The following is a 15,641-nucleotide window of genomic DNA, read 5'->3' on the forward strand; positions in this document are numbered from 1 at the left end:
ATTTTAATGATGCTTTTATTTATAATAGTCAAGTACACAAGGATTATTGTTGAAAATGGCCATGTTGATGGTGGTAGCTATTGATATTAATAATTGGATAATTTACATAAACAAATTAAATAGAGAATAATATTACATTAACGTCGTTAAAATAATAAATTTTATACTTAATTTTACAAAGTAACTAATAATTAATTGATATAGTATTTTTTTTTATTTTTATGTCATTTTGGAGGGATTCTACTTTATATTAATTTTTTTATATTATTCTAATAAAGGATGATTTTTAATAAATTTTAGAAATTGTTTATCATTTCATTTTAAATTCATACATTTATAAAAATATAAATTTTCTAAAATTTTAACTAAAATACAAAAATTGTATATTTATTTTTATTTGTTTTAATTTTTTTATATTTTATTTAAATATAAATAAGTGTATTTTTTTATTGATATTTATGTTTTAAATTAAAAAAATGTCAATAATCTATACAAGTAATAAATCGAATCAACTAGATTTGATTTACATATATATGCTGCAGAAATATTTAATCAAAGAGTTGATTCGATTTATCATGTACATTATAATGTAATGGATTTGATTTATATTAAAAATGTGTAAATCGAGTTTAATTGTTTTGATTTGCATAGATTTATTTTAAAACTTGCATGCAAGCTAATTCACTTTATGACATTGGTATAATATTGATCCTCAACTAATTTGTATGAATTACCTGAATTTTGATAATAATATAACCCTACTTTCATAAAAAAAATTAAAAAATTACTAAATAATTAAATTTATCTATTCTTAATATATAAAAGTAGATGGATAAATTTATTCTAAACCATCCTTTCGTTAATGGTGTGCAAGAAAATGGGCAAAGGATGGTTTTGCGACCACAGAATATAAAATTGCTCTTCCTTGTATACCAACTGAACTTATTCCGGTTAGTATGGAGGACAGTTGTTTTTGTATTGTCAACAACCATCACAGCCATGCTCATGTCTTTCTACAACGATGTACTTGGAGCACTTGGTTTCTGGCCCTTAACGGTTTACTTCCCAATAGACATGTACATTTAAAAGAGGAAGATTCTTAGATGGAGTAATCGATGGCTTGGACTTCAGTTACTCGGTTTCACTTGAGTTCTTGTTTCAGTTGTAGCTGCTGTAGGTTCAATGGATAGGGTAGTTTTGGATCTCGAGACTATATAAGCCATTTAAAACTAGTTATTAATCATGTTCATTCATGTGCTTGTAACCTGCTTAGTACTCAAAAGAACAGCAGGTGATGATCATGATAAAGAAAACTATAAATATAACAAGAAATTGTTATTATCTCATGTTATATGTTAGCTATTATCACTTTTTATTTTTGAAGTTACCATGAATAATCTTGTATAAATGTGTTAATGTAACCTTTTTTGGCCATTTTGTTCATCTCATCTACCACCCTTCTTTTTCCCCTTCATTATTAGATTTTAACTTCTCCTACAAGACATTATGGATCACAATAAATGAAATGAAAACAATTCATTTTACAGAACATCTATCTATATCATTCAATACTAAAATCCTAGACACGTTGAAAAATATTGGAGAGATGAATTGAGCATTAAACAAACAAACTGGAATAGCAAAACAACTATGTATCCCTTTACTATGCTAGATATCAAAATTTTGCAGCATTTAACTACTGGTTTGCTTTGAGTTGAGCAGAATTTGCTTTGGCAGCAGCTTTGGCTAGCGTAGTAGGCTTCATGACACTCTTTGGATTGAGTGCTTTCCTAATCTTGAATACAGTCCATGCTGTCCCCATTGCATGCCCTGCTGCACCAAGCCCTTCATTTGTCACCTTCCCTGCTTCCTCTCCATATCTACAAGATAGAGTCAAAGTCAATATTACTACAACATCATCGGACATTTAACTAACACACACTTGGTTGGAGAACGGAACTTACTTATGGGAAACAAGTTCTGTGGTGACAACAGATGAAGTAGACATTACATTCCTTCCAGCTACTTCTACAGCATCGCACACCTTATCTGCAATCACACAAACTCAACATTTCAAAACCTAACTCATATAATGATAATCAAAGATGTGTAAAGTCATCAAGTAACTCACTGAATCCATCCATAGTAGCAAGAACAATTTCCCCTGGCAGAAAGCTAAAGAATTTTTTCCCTGCTTTAGAATTCACTACAGAACTTGTGAAGAACCCAGACACCTTCACCACCCCAGAAAGGATACCGGTGGCCACCTTCTCTGACATCTTTGTCAACCTTTTAACCCTGTCCATATGCAAATAAATATTCATAAAACTGAAAAGAATTTAATAGAATATAATAGAATAGTTTAATTTCTTGGAAGGAAGAGAAACCTTTTCAGGCTCTCCATTGCTCGAGGACTAATCTGAGATTGGGAAGAAGCAGGTTGCATCCTCCTCTTGAAGAAGTCATTGCCGGACTTCAACCTCTCAACAGTAACATCCCCACACCAAAGAATCCCCCTCACAACCTGCCCTGAACCAGCGGCTATCCACCGAGCGAACCGGCTACTGTAGTCTTCCACGTTGGGTGCCACCGTGGTCCAGTAAGCTGCAGAGCTCTCCTCCACTAACTCCTTCTTCTCGCCGGAAACCTTCATGTCCTCCGGCGAGGTCTCCCTCGGAACCACCACCTCCCATCCTTGCACGCTCTCTACCTTCTCCACTGAAAGAATACTATACCTTTCCAGAACCTCATCGAGTTCCTTCAGCACACCCTCTTGACCCTTTGAAGCCACGGTCAAACCATAGCTCAACACATCGTAATCTCCCTCTCCTTCTTTCTGAGTATTATTGGGAACGCGAAGCGTGAAGAAGTAGTGGGACTCGTCGAGTTTCACAGCGGAAACATCTTTGGTCAACGGCCACCGGACTTGGTCGCCGATGCCAGCGATAACGGCAACGACGTTTTCACCTTCGTTTATGGTGGTTATGGTAAGGTCTCCGGAAGCGAGTTCGACGCTGGAGTCATTCTCTATGAGGTGGAGGAAGACGCCGGGAACTGTAACAAAAACATGCTCGAATGGTTGCTGTGACGACGACATGGTTGTGATTGGAGTATAATCAATGCGATGATGAAGACGGTAAGTTAAGAGAGCGTTCTTATATAGCGTAGCATTGATGGATAAACCGACATGTTGTAAAGGGACACGTGGCAAGGAGCGCGGTGGAGCAGGCGTGTTACAACCGTGGAGGTGGAGATGTCTGCCATGTGTGACGGTTACATTGGCAGTTACTTACCCACAAAGAAAGATGGAAAAAAAACAAAAGAATTCCCGCGTCTTTCAAATATGGGCCCAACACGGCATACAGTTGTTTATATTGGGCTTTTGACAAAAAATGGCCCCAAGTAGTAAAGTTACTTCTAGTTTTGTTCATAGATAAAACAAATTCAAGACAAAAAAAAATTGAACAAGGGATTGAGGGAGGGACCACAAAAAAAGGCTGAGAAAAGGGGAGAACGTATCAGATGTGTGGTGGTTTTCTCTGACGATCAGTGGACATGGTTGTCAACATATGCGGATTCTCTATAGCTTACAAAACAAGACCTGTTATATTCGTTGGAGCAATACAGAATCAGAGTAAATAAATGCCAAGAGCAAAATGGAAGCCTTGTAACTACCAATCGCATCAAAGGGAAGGACCAATCTATATAACGTTTTTCCACTACATGCTCCCTAAATTATTATAGTCGTGAATCATGATGAACATAACAAGAAATGAAAAATACTACTACTACTACTACTACTTCTAGTACAATTAATTAATATGTATGATATAATGAATCTCCCATGACGCCAAGTATCAGATTTCCTTTGCTTTTAGTAGCTAATAAGATTTATGTTATGGACCCAACGTCTGCCATGTATGAACCAACAATAATGGATTAAGAAATTAGGGTAGTTATTGTAATTCGTTAAAAAACTATATCTAGTAAGAAAAATGAATGAATAAAGGTTGTTTTTCCCAACTACTTCAACCTCATTTCCGTTAACAGTGTGGGTGCCCCAAAAGAAAGTGGAATAAATAATTCAGAGTTAACGGTAACTTCATTTATATAATGATCCCTGATGACTTATTGTAATCGCGTACTTGTGCTGCTCAATGCACAAATCCAAAAACTTTTACCATTGACAAACAAGAATATTTATTTAACAATTAGGATAAGAGTTGAGATACCATGTGAACCGGTAAAAAGACAGAGAGAACAGAAACAACAATAGGACAAGATAAGATGAAGATTCTAAACAACCCTGGTTACTTCAATATGGAATTATTTATTGTGATAAAATTAGGAATATATTGGTAATTGAGGGGAAGCTAGCAAATCCCAAATGGCATCGTAATCTAGGTTTGTTGTTCTTATATTCCTAGAGTATAAATAAAACATTGATAAATTCGTAGCGATGACTAATGTTTTATATTCCTAGAGTATGAATAAATCAATGATTCCTTCACGATATTATTTAGAACAACTTAAATTTGACATTTAAACCACTAGTGCTTATGCAGTTATGCACTCGTGTTTCCCTCAGCTATCATCATCTACTAATAGAATTGAAGAAAAGGAAACGACTGAATGGGGCCATCAAACTTAACAAGCTTGAAAATATGGTAATTACTAATTAAATATGATATTGAAGTCTTGAAGGTGTTCGCGTATTACTCTCTGTATAAAGGAATTATCGTTCTTTCACTCTTTCCTAACTCACAAGTCAAAACAGCTTTCAACTTCTACTGCGTACGTATGACATCTTATGTCCAAAATTCAGTAAATAAATAAATAACTAAAATTGCATATTTGGAAAAAAAAATGCACTGTAGATGAGAACTTTAATAAAGTTTAAACAACCAATTAACACTAGCCAGCTTGTTAATCCCTATCGAGTCGAGTCTTGTATTGTTCCCCGTTCAAACTTGAAGTCAGTTAGGTCTACAGGGTTTGGGGGACATCCTTTGATGTTAAAGTCTATTTTAGATCATAATATTTCTAGATAATTTAGCAAGAATTAGAAACTACACACTGAGATTAATTAAAACTAAAATAACAGCAGAACCAAGATGACTCGTGCTCTATTGAGACACAGTTAAAATTCATGCCACAATTTTCTTTTTTTTGTATAAATAGACATCTAAATGCCTACAAATACATTATAGAGCTATAGCAAACCCAAAACATTATCTTATCAAAAAAATAAAAATAAAAATAAAAAAGGAGTGAAACAACAGAACTACACCTCCTCCTTAGTCGTAATCGTTTTAACAAAGGGGTTACACACATCCCTAATTAAAATAATAATAAAAAAGAAAAAAAGCTTAAGAAATAAGAGGAATCTCTATTGTGTCTATTGGTGGGAACAGGAACAAGAACAAGTTACGGAAGTGACACTCCCGAGTGAGCATCGATCAAAGCGACAATGACCGAAAGCGCTTTATAACGGTTCTATTTGAGTAAGGACGATGGGGCTCCGAACCACGTGCTTTCCATCCGTCCACGAAAGCGACCCGAATAACGCCCCGGAAGGACCCATTTTCAGATTTCGAGTATCCCCCGTCACCGTCACCACATAGCTCCGCTTCTTCACTGATTCAGTGAACACCAACCGCGATGGCCTCACCGACACCGTCACACCCGTCGCCGGCGCCTGCACCCTTACTGTGTAAACCGAGTTAGCAGGTCCAACGTTCGTCACAGTCCTAATAAACATCTTCGTCGACGATCCCCTCGAAGACGCCGGGAACATTGCCACGAGCGAAGGATAGTTTAGATTTTCCGGTAATGGCTTCCTCGCCGGGCAATTCGCCGGTGATCGAGTAATCACTTGAATCACCTTTGGACCATAACCAATCGCACATAGGAAATCAACATAATCATTGTTGGTGATATCGTAAACCAAACCAGGATCCATTGCAAGACCTAAATTCAAATGTCCAGCACCGAAATCGTAGGGCGTGGAAGCGTTTCCGGTGGCTTCATCGATCATAGGCTGGTTTCTGTTGTCAAGTATGGTGGCGGTGGTCATCATGGCGGATCTTATAGCGGCGGGACTCCAATCAGGATGCGCCGATTTCAGCAACGCGGCGGCGCCACTCACGTGAGGAGCAGCCATTGAAGTTCCAGAAAGGATGTTGAATTCCGTTCTCCTCGAATCTGAATCGAGACCTGTAGGTCCAACAGCATCGGTCCAAGCTGCGAGGATGTTGACACCAGGAGCAATCAAATCTGGTTTGAGAATCTCAGGGTTCAAGCCGTTAGGTCCTCTTGCAGAGAACGATGCCAGAACCGGTGCCGGTTTGATTCCGAGGATCGTTCCTTTGAATTCGAGAGTTGCAGTAGGATTTGCGGTAGATGAGATGTAGGATTTGATCATGTCGCCTTCATCTGCGCCCACGGCGCACGTCGGAATTAGGTGAGCGTCGCCGACGAGGCCCTCACCGTTGGAGATTCCGTTTGCCAGGATCATTCCAACTCCACCGGCTTTCTTCACCACCAAACCCTTGGCAACCCTAGGGCTACTTCCCCGATCGCAAACCACGATTTTGCCTCTCACTAGTCTCGGATCCAGTGAATTCTCCATGCAGAGTGAATCAGATAGAACACCAGATTTCCCAGGGTACACTAATTGGTACATTTTCCCCCTCAATGGAGCTCCGGCATATAGCGATACTCCGGACAGTGTCTTTCCGTTTCCGAGAATCACCTCGGAGGGGAAATCGCGATCGATTGTGCCAGCTCCCACCGTCGTCAGCCACGGAGCAAGGTTCGTCACTGACATTCCACTAGGTCCGTCGTTACCGGCGGATGAGGACACAAAAACTCCCCTGGAAACGGCGCCGTATGAACCAATTGCAATTGGATCAAGGTAGTAAGGGGAGGCAATACCGTCACCGCCGCCGATGGAAATAGAAATCACATCAACGCCATCGTTGACGGCGGCATCGAAGGCGGCAAGGATATCAGAATCAAAGCAACCAGCATTTTTCCAGCAAACCTTGTAAACCGCCAATCGCGCTTTCGGAGCCACGCCTTTCGCAATTCCTGAAGCGTAACCGGACATGTTAGCCTGGAAAGCGTATCTACCAGCGGCGGTGGAAGCTGTGTGAGTTCCGTGGCCATCAGCGTCGCGAGGTGAACGGAATTCGATTGTTTCGTTGATTGGATTCAACGGACCAGAACTAGCACCAGCTTCGTGTCCTTTGGAGAAGTACCTTGCTCCGATGAGCTTCTTGTTGCAGCTTCTGGGCGAGAATCTCGCTCCCCTTTCACAGACACCTTTCCATCGGCTAGGGATGGGACCAAGGTTCAAGTCGGAGAAGCTCCGTCGCTCCGGCCATACACCGGTATCAAATACTCCGATGATGACGTCGGAGCCATAATCGGACTCCGACCAGAGGCCACGCTGGTTGCGGAGGCCAAGGAACTGCGGGGAGCGAGTGGTGTGGAGTTGGCGGCGGCGGTCCTCGAAAACAGCGAGAACCGAGGGGTGTTGGCTTATGGATGCAACCTGGTCGTCCGTGAGGACCGCAGAGAAGCCATGGAAAACGGTGTCGTATACATGGAGGATGCGGTGTTGGTCGGTGAACTCTGAAGTGTACCAGTGATAGTGTGTAGGGAAAATGGAGGGCTTGGATTGAGAATCAACACGGAAGATGAAGGTCTTCTTGGAAGGTTGATCTGAAGCGTAAGCAAAAAGGGTTTGTGAGAGTAAAATTGCAAGAATTACGGTGAAAAGAAGTGGTGGTGGTGTGGATTTCCACACAAGTTTTGCCATTGTTTCAGTAAGTACAGAGAAGCAGTGGGGGAAGTGAGAGCGAGTGTGGACTGAGAAGAAGGCTGTGTTATAATGTCCACTCAGAGTGGGACACCCCTTTCTTTTCTTTTCTTTTTTTTATTTTTTAAATTCACTAAAAAGTACTAAGTGAAATAATAATTGCTGCTTGTTTCTATTAACTTGATTAATTAATTAATATGGCTACGTGTCAATCGTGTATCTCTGTGGATATTGGATCCTCTGCATAGGAGCTTCATTTGTCGTCACTCAAGTCTAATGAGTCAGCTAAATTATCCGTTGAACATTGTTTTCTGACGAAAAAAGGAAATAAATTGGGCAACGTAATAGTACAAAACTTACTCTTACCGTATTCGTACTACCTTTATAAATTTCGTTTAGATTTCATAGTTATTACCTTATTGATATGATTAAGAACTTTTAATAAGGCTATGTGCAATTAAATTCTCTAAGTAATGGTAATGATAGAAACATAATATTTAAAGTTATTTTATATAATATAATATTTATAATTTTTTATATATAATTTTTATAATTATATATTTATTATATTTAAAATTAAGACAAATCACTTAAATAAATTAATTAGTGGACAAAATTGTATGAATCCCCTAAATTAAAAAGGTGATTGCTACGGTACGATGATAAATTCATAGGTACCGATATGTTTAAAATGTGGACAAATAACAATAACACAAGTGGAATTTATTTTCCACGTCAGCATTTAATTTTTTCTTTTTTAAATATATAATATATCACCACTTTTACTAAAACACTCTTTTAATTAAATAAAAATAAAAAATAAATTTTATTTAATTTTAATGAAAAGACTTAAATATCCTTCATTTATTTAATTAGACAAAAATACCCTTTGAATACCCCTATAACAGCTTCTCCCCTAAACCCTAGCTTCTCCACCACCGCCGCAAGGACTGCCGCCGTCCGTCGCTCTCAGGCACTACCATCGTCGTCTGGTCGTCCGTGCTTCTTCCTCCTTCAAGAATCGCAGCTTCTTCTTCCTCGACCTCGGCGCGTCAGTTCCTGGTATTCATCTGCTCCATCGCGATCCTGCCGCCGTCCGTCGGGCGCTCAGTCACCATCGTCTTCGTCTGGTCGTCGCAGATTCTTCCAACCCACCACCGTCTTCAGAGTTGTGTTCGTTGCCTGGCCTCTGTCTCCATCACAATTCTGCCCCCCTCTTCTCAGACTGCTCAGACTGCTCAGTAGAAAAACCCATCTCCATTCCAGTTTTCTTCCTTCGAGTTCAGAGAGCAGAAGCTCAACCAAGAACAAAACCTTAGACTTCGACGGTCAGTATGTACTCGAAGCCATGCATCATATCCCTCCAACTCCTTCCATGGCTGCTGCAAGAGAAGAATCTGAGAATGTTATGTTTGGTGCTTTGGATAATCTCTTTGCTAATACAAAGATTAAGCCTAAGGATATTGGTGTTCTTGTTGTGAATTGCAGTTTGTTTAACCCAACTCCTTCACTTTCTGCAATGATTGTGAACAAGTACAAGCTTAGGGGTAACATTAGAAGCTTCAATTTGGGTGGTATGGGTTGTAGTGCAGGAGTTATAGCCATTGATCTTGCCAAGGACATGCTTCAAGTTCATAGGAACACTTATGCTGTTGTTGTTAACACTGAGAACATTACTCAGAATTGGTACTTTGGGAACAAGAAATCTATGCTGATCCCAAATTGTTTTTTCCGTGTTGGTGGTTCTGCTGTTTTGTTGTCCAACAAAGGCTCTGTTAAGAGAAGAGCAAAGTACAAGCTTGTTCATGTTGTGAGGACTCATAAGGGTGCTGATGATAAAGCTTTCAGGTGTGTGTATCAAGAACAAGATGATGATGGCAAAACTGGTGTTTCTCTCTCAAAGGATCTTATGGCTATTGCTGGTGGGGCTTTGAAGACTAACATCACAACTTTGGGGTCTCTTGTTCTTCCAATAAGTGAACAGCTTCTGTTCTTTGCTACTTTGGTTGAAGCTTCTGAATGCAAAAGTGAAGCCTTATATACCTGATTTCAAGCTTGCATTTGATCATTTATGCATTCATGCTGATGGGAGAGCTGTGATTAATGAGCTTGAGAAGAATCTTCAGCTTCTGCCTATGCATGTTGAGGAAGAATGAGGAAGGGGAATAGGGTGTGGCAGATTGCATTTGGAAGTGGATTTAAGTGTAACAGGGCAGTGTGGCAGGCACTTAGGCATGTCAAGGCTTCACCCAAGTCTCCTTGGGAAGATTGCATTCATAGGTATCCAGTGCAGGTTGTTACATAGCTTTAATTTCTGCTACTCTCTCTGGTACACATAGCATAAGCCAATAATCAATCCTATTCAAGGAGATAATAGATAATGTCTCAGCTGTTCAATCATCACTTTAGAAGCCTATTTTTGTTGTTATTTTTAATTATTCTAATGCTTCTGTTTTAGTTACTTAATCCTTAAATTAATATTTATGTATTTGTCACTGAATCCTTTATTTCACTTGGTTGCATAAAGACTAACGCTAGATTTATATCAGCAATATAATGACTTTTGCTTTGCCTTGCTATCATGTATGAGATGCTACTAAGTTTGGTTAATCACTGTAGTCATCAAACATTTTGCTAAGTTAGGCATCGTTTTCCCTTCTGGTAATTTTTTGTGTTGTGCCAACTGGAAGAAAACCTGTCTCTGTTCCTGAGGTAACAAGTTCTGGGATATCTTCTTGTGCTAAAATTAATTCTTGTTTCCTTCTGGACTATGCTTATGCTTAGAAACAAACTTTGTTCTGCCCTTCCAGTTTTTTTATGTTTTGTTTGTGTTTTTTTTTTTTTAAAGAAAAAGAGCAGCAGCTTTGTTTTTGGTATGCTTGGAAACCAAAATTTATAGTGTGCCAGTAACTTTGTTTTTGTAAGAAATTGCATCTTCCCAGAATCCTATAAGCTGTTGAAAATGGTTGGACTATTTTAATTATAGTGCAGGAATTTTTTGTTATAACTAGTGATGTAAGTTTATCCCATTTTTGCTTTGTTAATTGCCTGTAGCTTTTGGAGAGTAAGATACAGGAGGCGAGATCAAAGGAGGATACTCTGAAAGCAAGAGCTCAATCTGCAAAGTTTGTCCAAACCATTTTCTGATTGACTCGCATTTTATTACAGTCTATTCCTAATCCCTTTTAATCCTGGTTTTTTATTTATGTAATAAATGTAACTCTCTGATTTTGTTCTAGAACAATTCATTTTTCCATTGAATTTCTTGTCATTTGTTGAAAGAAAGTGAAAGAAGTTTTGTGGTCAAATATTAACTGTAAGAATAGTTAGATCTCTTACGAAGAATTCTGGTGTTGGAAAGTTATGGCATTAGCATTTTTTTATTCTTCAGCTATGTTTTGTTACTATTATTTTCATATAAAACACTGAATATTTAGCATCAATGGCCTTGTTACAACGTTTCTACTCATTGATAAAGGTTACATAGACTTCACTTATGCAATTTATAAATTTCATTGTGGATATTAATGTACAAGGAATCAAATCAAGGAATGTTACAAGCAATTGTTAAGTTGTAATCATGATTGCATCCTCTGAAAATGAACAAAGTATATACATGAAAGAAGAAAGAAAACAACAATTGAGTGGTGCAACATGCACATTTCAAAGTATATCAAGAGCATGTACCTGGAAGCAGTGTTGAGTTTAATTCTTTATATATACAAGTAAGACAGTGAATGATAGATTACAGGTTTCATTTTGTTAGCATATCAACCGTTGAACAGAAAAATTATGATCTTATTGCAATTACTTGCAAGTGAAATTACTATATTAATCTGACTCACAACAATGACACCATTTTGCTTTCCATATAGTCATCAATTTTGTTAGCATATCAACCGTTGACTCCCTAACATTAACTCTAGTGTTGGATAACAAATGAATTTATATTCTAAGATAGGAACAGAGACAATGGGTTAAACAAATCAAAAATCAATTACAAGTGGGAGGGGAAAAATGGTGGCTTGTTTCTATCCAAAACAAGCAACAAAAAATATGCATTATCTACCATGGCATTCATCCTCCTTTTGGCTCTCCATATCTCTCTATCTGTCTACCAAATTACTCTGATAACCACTGAAAATGAAAAACAACCCAATCCCCTTTGAACAGTGACAAAGTTCAAGGGATATGAATGCAACTTTGACATTAGAAATATACAATATGCACCTTCCAAGAATGATCACCCACCGTTACAACTTTAAAAGGGGTTTCTAATGGCTCTCCATACATCTCATTGAATAATGATCACCCACCGTTCATTGACATGATCAATCCAAGAACAGCCACAACATACTATTAAAAAAAAGGGACTGACTAGGTAGTAAAATGAAGAAATAAATACAATCATTGGATTCCTCCCAATTTAAAACACATATATGCTACTAGTTCACAATCATTGAACCACATAGTTTTAGCACTATGTAACAGATATTATTAACTAAAAGATGTTCTGCCCCTTAAACTTTAATAATAAAGAATAATATATTAGATAATTGTGTTCCTGAACTAGTTCTCACGTAAAGAATAATCACCTAAAAGATAGAAAAAAAAAGGAAATGTCATAACATGCTTCCACTCTAGATAGATATGCCTAAAGGCCTTAAAAAATAGCAATGGTATCCTTCCAGCCCTGTTCAAGCAAACAAAAAATAAGACTGATCTTATTGGTTCTCATATCTGATTGGTTCTCATGAGACTGATCTTGCTTGACTATGGTATCCTTCCAGCCCTGTTCAAGCAAACAAAAAATAAGCAGGCTTCCTGGATCTATTACTCTATGAGATCTGTTTATATATAATTGCAAAGGAGATGGTAATTGAGATCTAGTAAAAGCAAATGGAACAATAAATTCGTAGTTAATGGACTATAATTATTCCTGAGTCCAGTGACAAACCTTCCATGCTTTTGCAGCAGAGATCGACGAACGGACTGAGTGGGATGAGCAGTTATGACCAAATCTACAGTTTGCTTCTTCAAAGCATCAAACACTTCCTGTGGGGACTTTTTCAGTTCAGTCACAAGCCTCTTGAAGGTTTCTTCAATGTCAGGTTCAGTGATGGCAGAGTTCTCATCAGCAAAATCGCCCTTCTTTAATAGCTTAATCCTTCTTCGGTAGGCAATTTGAACTTCTTCTGCCAAGTTAGCCAAATTAAGCATGTGGGAAAATGATTTGGCAATGACAATAGAATCCCCAGCATCAAGACCAGTTAGCATATTCCCAAGTTCCTCCAACTTCTCAGTCTTATGCTTCCTTTCATACTCAGCTGAAAGCTCATAACAATCTTGATCCTATTAAGCATCAAATTGTTTAAACTATAGGGCACAACAGGAAAATAACAAAGAAAGAAAAAATTACAGAACAAAGCGGAATATTGGGTTCCTCTTTTTGAGTCAGTGCCAATCCTTAGTATGTAACATGTTTGAGAGTACTTGTGCATATTAAACTTCTCCCCTCTTTTCTAGAGTCAATAGATCAAAATATTACCAGGAAAGAAAAAAAGCCATACAGATTTTGTGCATCATATCAAAGTGGACCTGAATTTATTTACTTAAGAGTTTGCATTTACTTATGGCTCTAAAACAAAATAAAAAAGAGTGAAGCCCCCTGGTTCTAGATTAACGTTTCTGTTGCATTCCAATTGCTACAATTGAAGAAAAACCACTGACATGCAACACACTAAGGCCAAAAGAGTATAAAAGAACTAAATTTCAATCTCCAAAAGAGTATAAATTCATACATAGTCAAATGGAGACATTAAATAATCCGGCAAACAAATACTAACACAAACGTAAACAAAATATAATGTCGTATACTCGTATGTCACTAGACGGCTCATATGCCCACAAGACCAAGAAAATAATAAAAACAAAAATAATAATAAACCACAGCAATATCACAACAATATCACAATACAATCCAATTACAAAATCACAGTAAACCACAGCAACTCACTCCAACCCAGTGATCTCAAGTCTCCAACAGTCAAAATTATTCAACAATTATTCAATTCAGTAACAAGTCCACAGATTAACTAACAACAATTATTCAGCAATTATTCAACCAGTAACAACAGCAAGGTTCACAGATTAACTAACAAGTAACAAGAATTATTCAACAATTATAGTTTAAAAAAATTAATACCTAGAACTAAATGCCAGAACAGAGCAGAGCAGATCAGTAGCAAGAAAGGAACAGGGCACGACGGAAGGGCTGACGCGATGGAACAGAACTGGCACCGTCGAGACAGTGGCTGCGCGACGGAGGCAGAAGGCGAGGCCGGCGACGGTGGCTGGACGTTGAGGAACGGCGACGAGAGATGGCTGCTTCGGTGCTTCCTCCAAGCTGCGTTCGAGTTCTGTTCTGTCATCTCTGCGTTCTTCAGTGTGTTCGTTCAGAGAACAGAAAAAGCAATAATCAGAAAAGCATATAGTTCCCTTATGTTCGCGAGAGAACAGAAAAGCAATAATCAGAACTACGTTGGTCTAACATTTCAATTATCACATTATGCCAAGTTAGAACCAAAGTAGATGGCATTGGAAAACATGCTAATAAGAAAGAATATAAGAACTTTATATATAATAGCAAATCGTGTTCTTTACTTGCAATAGGCTATCGAGCGGTCCTGGGTGAGTGGGTGGTCCTGGCCTGCTGGGTGCGATTTGCGAGTTGCGAGGGACTGAGAGTGGTGGTGGGTGCGACTTGCAAGCGTGGTGCCGACCTGCTGGGCGCTGGGCGCTGGCTGTGTGCTGCAGTGCTGGGCTGCTCTGTCCGCGAGGAGGTCCTGGGTGGGAGCAGTGGAAGGGCTGCGCTGGGAGGAAGGTGGCGGTGGCTGCGAGGTGGTGGGAGGAGGTCTCTCACCGGCGATGGGAGTTGCAGAGAGCGAGGCTGTGAGACCTAGGGAGTAGGGAGAGAGGGGCTAGGGTTCGTTTGGGAGTGGGGCTTCGGGGAATGGCCGAATGGGGGTTACTGGGTTAGGTTTAGGTTTCGTTCATTTTGGGGGAGGGGGGGTTTGGTTTTTTTTTTTGGTTTTCTACCTGACCGGTTCGGTTCGGTTCGGTTGGGGTTTTCATTATCAGAATCGGTTTTTAATTTTCGGTTTTTTCGGTTCAGTTGATCGATTTAGTTTGGTCCGAGTCGGTTTTGAACACTACTACTGGTTAGGGTTCCTCTAACCAACGGCACCGTTTTGAGCAAATTTTAGAAAACCGGTCGGGTCTCGGTTCGGTTCGACCGACTGATTCTCGACCGGTTCGACAGTCCAACAACGGTTTCTGAATCTTTCGGTTTTGATATATGACCGACTCGTTTTTGTACCGGTTCACGGTTCGACCGACCAGTTCGAACAGGTTTTCAAAATCTTGGTCCGAACCGCTTTTCCCCTCGATTCACGAATAGACCGGTTTGACCAGTCAATTCGAACCGTTTTCAGAACTTTGCGTTTTTCCCTTATTCCAAAAATTCGGCCAGGTGACGGTTCGGTTTGACCGACCAGTTCTTGGCCGGTTCAACGGTTCAATTGTGGTTTTTGAAATTGGGGGTTTTTGGAGGAGAGGGATGGATTGTTAGTGTGGACGATTTGGAAGATAATCCTAACAAGTCGGAATAGGTACCAGTTAAGTTATGGGATTTATGTTATTTCATTCGTTATACGAAAGAGTAGGTCGAGAAACTATATAATATATAATATAAGTATATATTAGTATATAAGTATAACTAAATATAAGTCCTAAAGGTTTACACCATAATAGTGCT

At 38.9% G+C, this 15,641-nt stretch overlaps 3 protein-coding genes and 1 pseudogene across 4 annotated transcripts; 1 reads left to right on the forward strand and 3 right to left on the reverse strand.

The window, feature by feature from the left end:
• Positions 1–1,369: 1,369 nt before the first annotated feature.
• On the reverse strand, positions 1,370–3,345 carry LOC112737016 (protein EARLY-RESPONSIVE TO DEHYDRATION 7, chloroplastic). The gene is made up of 4 exons (XM_025786713.3): positions 2,388–3,345; positions 2,132–2,298; positions 1,965–2,049; positions 1,370–1,880 (listed from the first exon to the last, which is right to left on the reverse strand). The coding sequence occupies exons 1-4, from the start codon at positions 3,095–3,097 to the stop codon at positions 1,697–1,699; spliced, it is 1,146 nt and encodes a 381-aa protein (XP_025642498.1). The 5' UTR covers positions 3,098–3,345; the 3' UTR covers positions 1,370–1,696.
• Positions 3,346–5,146: 1,801 nt separating this feature from the next.
• LOC112737018 (subtilisin-like protease SBT1.6) lies at positions 5,147–8,174 on the reverse strand. The gene has a single exon (XM_025786714.3). It carries the CDS (start codon positions 7,823–7,825, stop codon positions 5,486–5,488), a length of 2,340 nt encoding a protein of 779 aa, XP_025642499.1. The 5' UTR covers positions 7,826–8,174; the 3' UTR covers positions 5,147–5,485.
• A 553-nt stretch (positions 8,175–8,727) lies between these two features.
• LOC112737019 (3-ketoacyl-CoA synthase 4-like) lies at positions 8,728–10,260 on the forward strand (annotated as a pseudogene).
• Positions 10,261–12,215: 1,955 nt separating this feature from the next.
• Positions 12,216–14,857, reverse strand: LOC112737020 (phosphoenolpyruvate carboxylase 2). 2 transcript variants are annotated; one of them, XM_025786716.3, is made up of 4 exons: positions 14,489–14,857; positions 14,031–14,265; positions 12,783–13,177; positions 12,216–12,617 (listed from the first exon to the last, which is right to left on the reverse strand). In XM_025786716.3, exons 3-4 carry the CDS (start codon positions 13,100–13,102, stop codon positions 12,599–12,601), a joined length of 339 nt encoding a protein of 112 aa, XP_025642501.1. In that variant the 5' UTR covers positions 13,103–13,177; positions 14,031–14,265; positions 14,489–14,857; the 3' UTR covers positions 12,216–12,598. The 2 variants fall into 2 exon arrangements, with proteins under 2 accessions (XP_025642501.1, XP_072069238.1); XM_072213137.1 differs by lacking the exons at positions 14,031–14,265; positions 14,489–14,857 and having other exon boundaries at positions 12,783–13,388.
• Between the last annotated feature and the right edge of the window lie 784 nt (positions 14,858–15,641).

This window comes from Arachis hypogaea, chromosome 13 (genome assembly GCF_003086295.3).
Source record: "Arachis hypogaea cultivar Tifrunner chromosome 13, arahy.Tifrunner.gnm2.J5K5, whole genome shotgun sequence".
Classification (NCBI taxonomy): domain Eukaryota; kingdom Viridiplantae; phylum Streptophyta; class Magnoliopsida; order Fabales; family Fabaceae; genus Arachis; species Arachis hypogaea.

Coding starts and splice junctions, on each gene's coding strand:
- LOC112737016 (XM_025786713.3), bottom strand. CDS start 3,097: ATGTCGTCGTCACAGCAACCATTCGAGCATGTTTTTGTTACAGTTCCC. Junction 2,299..2,387: donor GCAATGGAGAGCCTGAAAAG/GTTTCTCTTCCT, acceptor GCATATGGACAG/GGTTAAAAGGTTGACAAAGA. Junction 1,881..1,964: donor ACAGAACTTGTTTCCCATAA/GTAAGTTCCGTT, acceptor TCTATCTTGTAG/ATATGGAGAGGAAGCAGGGA.
- LOC112737018 (XM_025786714.3), bottom strand. CDS start 7,825: ATGGCAAAACTTGTGTGGAAATCCACACCACCACCACTTCTTTTCACC.
- LOC112737020 (XM_025786716.3), bottom strand. CDS start 13,102: ATGCTAACTGGTCTTGATGCTGGGGATTCTATTGTCATTGCCAAATCA.